This window comes from Atta colombica, unplaced genomic scaffold (genome assembly GCF_001594045.1).
Source record: "Atta colombica isolate Treedump-2 unplaced genomic scaffold, Acol1.0 scaffold163, whole genome shotgun sequence".
NCBI classification, from domain to species: domain Eukaryota; kingdom Metazoa; phylum Arthropoda; class Insecta; order Hymenoptera; family Formicidae; genus Atta; species Atta colombica.
The window spans coordinates 2,368,178-2,371,390 of NW_017259254.1; the positions used below are offsets into that span (position 1 = coordinate 2,368,178).

At 30.3% G+C, this 3,213-nt stretch overlaps 1 protein-coding gene across 1 annotated transcript in view; it reads right to left on the bottom strand.

Annotated features, from left to right (window-relative positions):
* Positions 1-2,838: 2,838 nt before the first annotated feature.
* Positions 2,839-3,213, bottom strand: part of LOC108685979 — a 4,883-nt gene continuing 4,508 nt past the window's right edge. Inside the window, exon 3 of the mRNA XM_018190996.1 lies at positions 2,839-2,991. Coding sequence (XP_018046485.1) covers positions 2,891-2,991 — 101 coding nt within the window. The 3' untranslated portion in view covers positions 2,839-2,890. The remainder of the gene's footprint in view (positions 2,992-3,213) is intronic.

Consider the following 3,213-nt stretch of genomic DNA (forward strand, 5'->3'; position numbering starts at 1 on the left):
CTTGCTTTTCGCATAAGATATTAAGACTTTTACAGAATGACTCAAGCTACACGACAAAAAATAGAGGCATATGGCATTTGATAAAATATGTTTTGTACGAGTATAATATAAACATGAGTTGTAATTTAATTAAACGTATTTAATAAAAAATGTTTAGCCTTAATTTTTATTAAAAATTCGTTTTCAAATTGAGATAATATATTTATCGTTAAATTATAAAAATAAAGTTTCATGTATGTGTATACATATTTTTAAATATTCAATAAAGAAGAGAAAGTATATAAAATGTGATAAAAAAAAAATATTTTGTCAATAACTGCACACTATTAAAAAATTTAATTAACACGATCTAACAAGTAAAAAAAATAGTGAATGTGCTTTTAAAACATTCTTGAACTAAATTAAAAGTCGTGTGTCGGTTCGCTACTCTGATTATTTCAATAGCAATCAAGATCAAACGAAGTGTAACGCACTACAGTATTTTTGAATGGAAACCTATGCATACTTCCATTCTCTTTATCGAGGTCGCTACAAGAGAGGCGAGGCCTCGTTTACAGAGTAAGTACGGCCCGTCTGCCGGATTAGATACTCGTAAACTCTTACAGGTGACAGGAAGATGAGGGACGCGAGGGGTGGAAAGGGGTGGCACTCAGGTCTGTGAAGGAGATGCGAAAGGAAGGAGGCGAAGGGGTTGACGGCACGCGGGGACTGAGGTTGCCTCGAGTGGCGAAACGGCTGAAAGTTCCTTTCATGTAAAGTAATTAACTACCGGCAACCGTTGACAAACACCTTACCCTCGTTCGCGGGCCTTCTGGCCTCGAGTGTCCTGGCGTCGTTTTCCTAGCATGAATCCACCGTCATCCCCTTTCAAGAGAGAAAATTTTTGTATTTTTCATCAGCCCTCCGACCTTTCGTTTTCCTCGCTGCTCTGGTCGCTAACTTATCTGGCTTTATAGTCTGCGTTCCTTTTCGTTCTTGAGGCTTCTCCTTCTATATTAAGCTTCTATCATCTTTGATCCTCTTCGGCTTTTGCGCAAACCACTGGCCGAGGAAAATCGACCTCACCTTTTTATTTTATGAGGTCCTTTTATTATCATATATTCTCAACAAGAAACTCGTACCTCAAAGCGTTATAAAAATTGTATGCACGTGCAATTTTTCATCATAACGTACACAGAGATTAGTCCCTTGCATATTTAAATACTAGCCAGAACAAGAAGAAGAAGAACTGTAATTTGAATTGCAAATACTTAAATTAATAAAGGTTTTAGCAAGATATATATCCAACACTTTTATATAAAAATAACATAGCTATATATTTTATTGTTCAAATGTAAAAACATAGCTATATACCGAGATATTTGAGTACCTTTAAAACAATTACTATTCGGAACTTAGCTAGACTATAAGTCTACTTATAATCTTAGTAGTTTTATCCATTTTCACCTAGAGAATTTACCTTCAGCTACAAACTTTCACATCTCCCAAGATATTCAGGCTTTTCTGATCTATTCTCAAGAGATACGAGGCAGTATTTTTAATCAGTATACGATGAGCGCCTCCATTTGCCCTTCCCTTTCTTAACTTTATTGTTCAGTTACCTTGCCTTCCACCACGCTGTTGTCTACTCCTTTCCGGTCTTCCACTACTTCGTCATCGGTGTCCCATCGGGCCAATAAGCGTCGAAGTTTCTACGTTAAGTGGATAACGGGCTTGACAAATAATTATGAACTTCGTACAACGTCGCCAACGTCATTTCAATTAGTTAGAGATTTACAAATTATATAAAGAAATTATATAAAGAAATTGATAAATTAATAAAAAATACGTATAAAATATTATTATTTAATAATATAAAAATATACAAAAGTATTTAATATGATCGATTATAAAATTTGATGTAACCATTTTCTCTTCAGTTTAAAATAACTATTCAGTTTAAGATAACTATTACTGCAACTATACTATATCACATCTATATATATAATTCTATATATATAAACTTAAAAAAAATAATCATTTCAAATGCATAATCAATATTATAATGCACTTTTTCAGAATAAATAGAATAAAATGTTAACGCTATAAATGATATACATTACAAGAAATTCAGTTCAATTCCAATTATATCATTTATAATACATTTGTATGTTTCCTAATAAATTGTATTATCATACAAGAAGAAAAGAGCAACTAATTTTGCTGAATCATGATAGTCATTATTATTGACTTCTTTTTTAAAGCCTTGATTCACAATGTCGTTTGCTCCGAAGTCCATAATATTAGAATCTCAGACGCAGAAAGAATTAACAAATTACATTTGAATAATTCAGCCAATTGATGCAACGGTCAATTTTTTCTCCGAGAATAAATCGGAGTGATTTCTAAAAATCGTGGATACTTAATCAATATAAAGATGTATATTGCCAGTTATAATACATATAAATACTTATAAGAACTAACATTGCCTCTAGGTATAGAAAAAGTGTATTAATAATAATAGAAACTAATAACATAATTTACATACAATTCTCAACAATTTACATACAAAGTATTCAATATTTATATTATTTTCATCAGAAAACACAGTCATAGGAAATCTATAAAAAAATTAGAAACATAAGAAGGAATATTAATCAATAATGCTGTAATAAATTTTTATATACCTTTCTGTTTAAGCTAATAATAGATTTAGGTGAAAAAAGTATACAAAAAGAATAGAGAAAATTCCCTCCAAGATAATCAGCACGATATCTCAGAAGATATATCCTATTAGAGTAAATTAGTATTAGATTAATAAAATCTAATAACAAATTCATTAATTAATAATGCTTCGTAAATTAGAATAATTCTGAACGATTCCTAAATAACAGCCATTTTTAACGATGATCTATCTTCGCCACCAGCTTTTTTCCATGATAAAGCGAACTATCAAAGACAGGGCCATGAGGAAGATGATGACCGCTGCTGCCACGAGAATAACGCCACATGCTGTTAAAAATGAATTATCTTAGATTTCTAGATGTATGTCATAATAATTTTTAATATAATAACCGATATTATAAAAAAATCTATTTGATTAAATAATCTTAAATTTTATCTTGTCTGTTATTGATAATATAATTAATATAATTAAATATTCACAATTATAATAATATAATTAAATATTCACAATTATAATAATATAATTAAATATTCACAATTATTCACCTA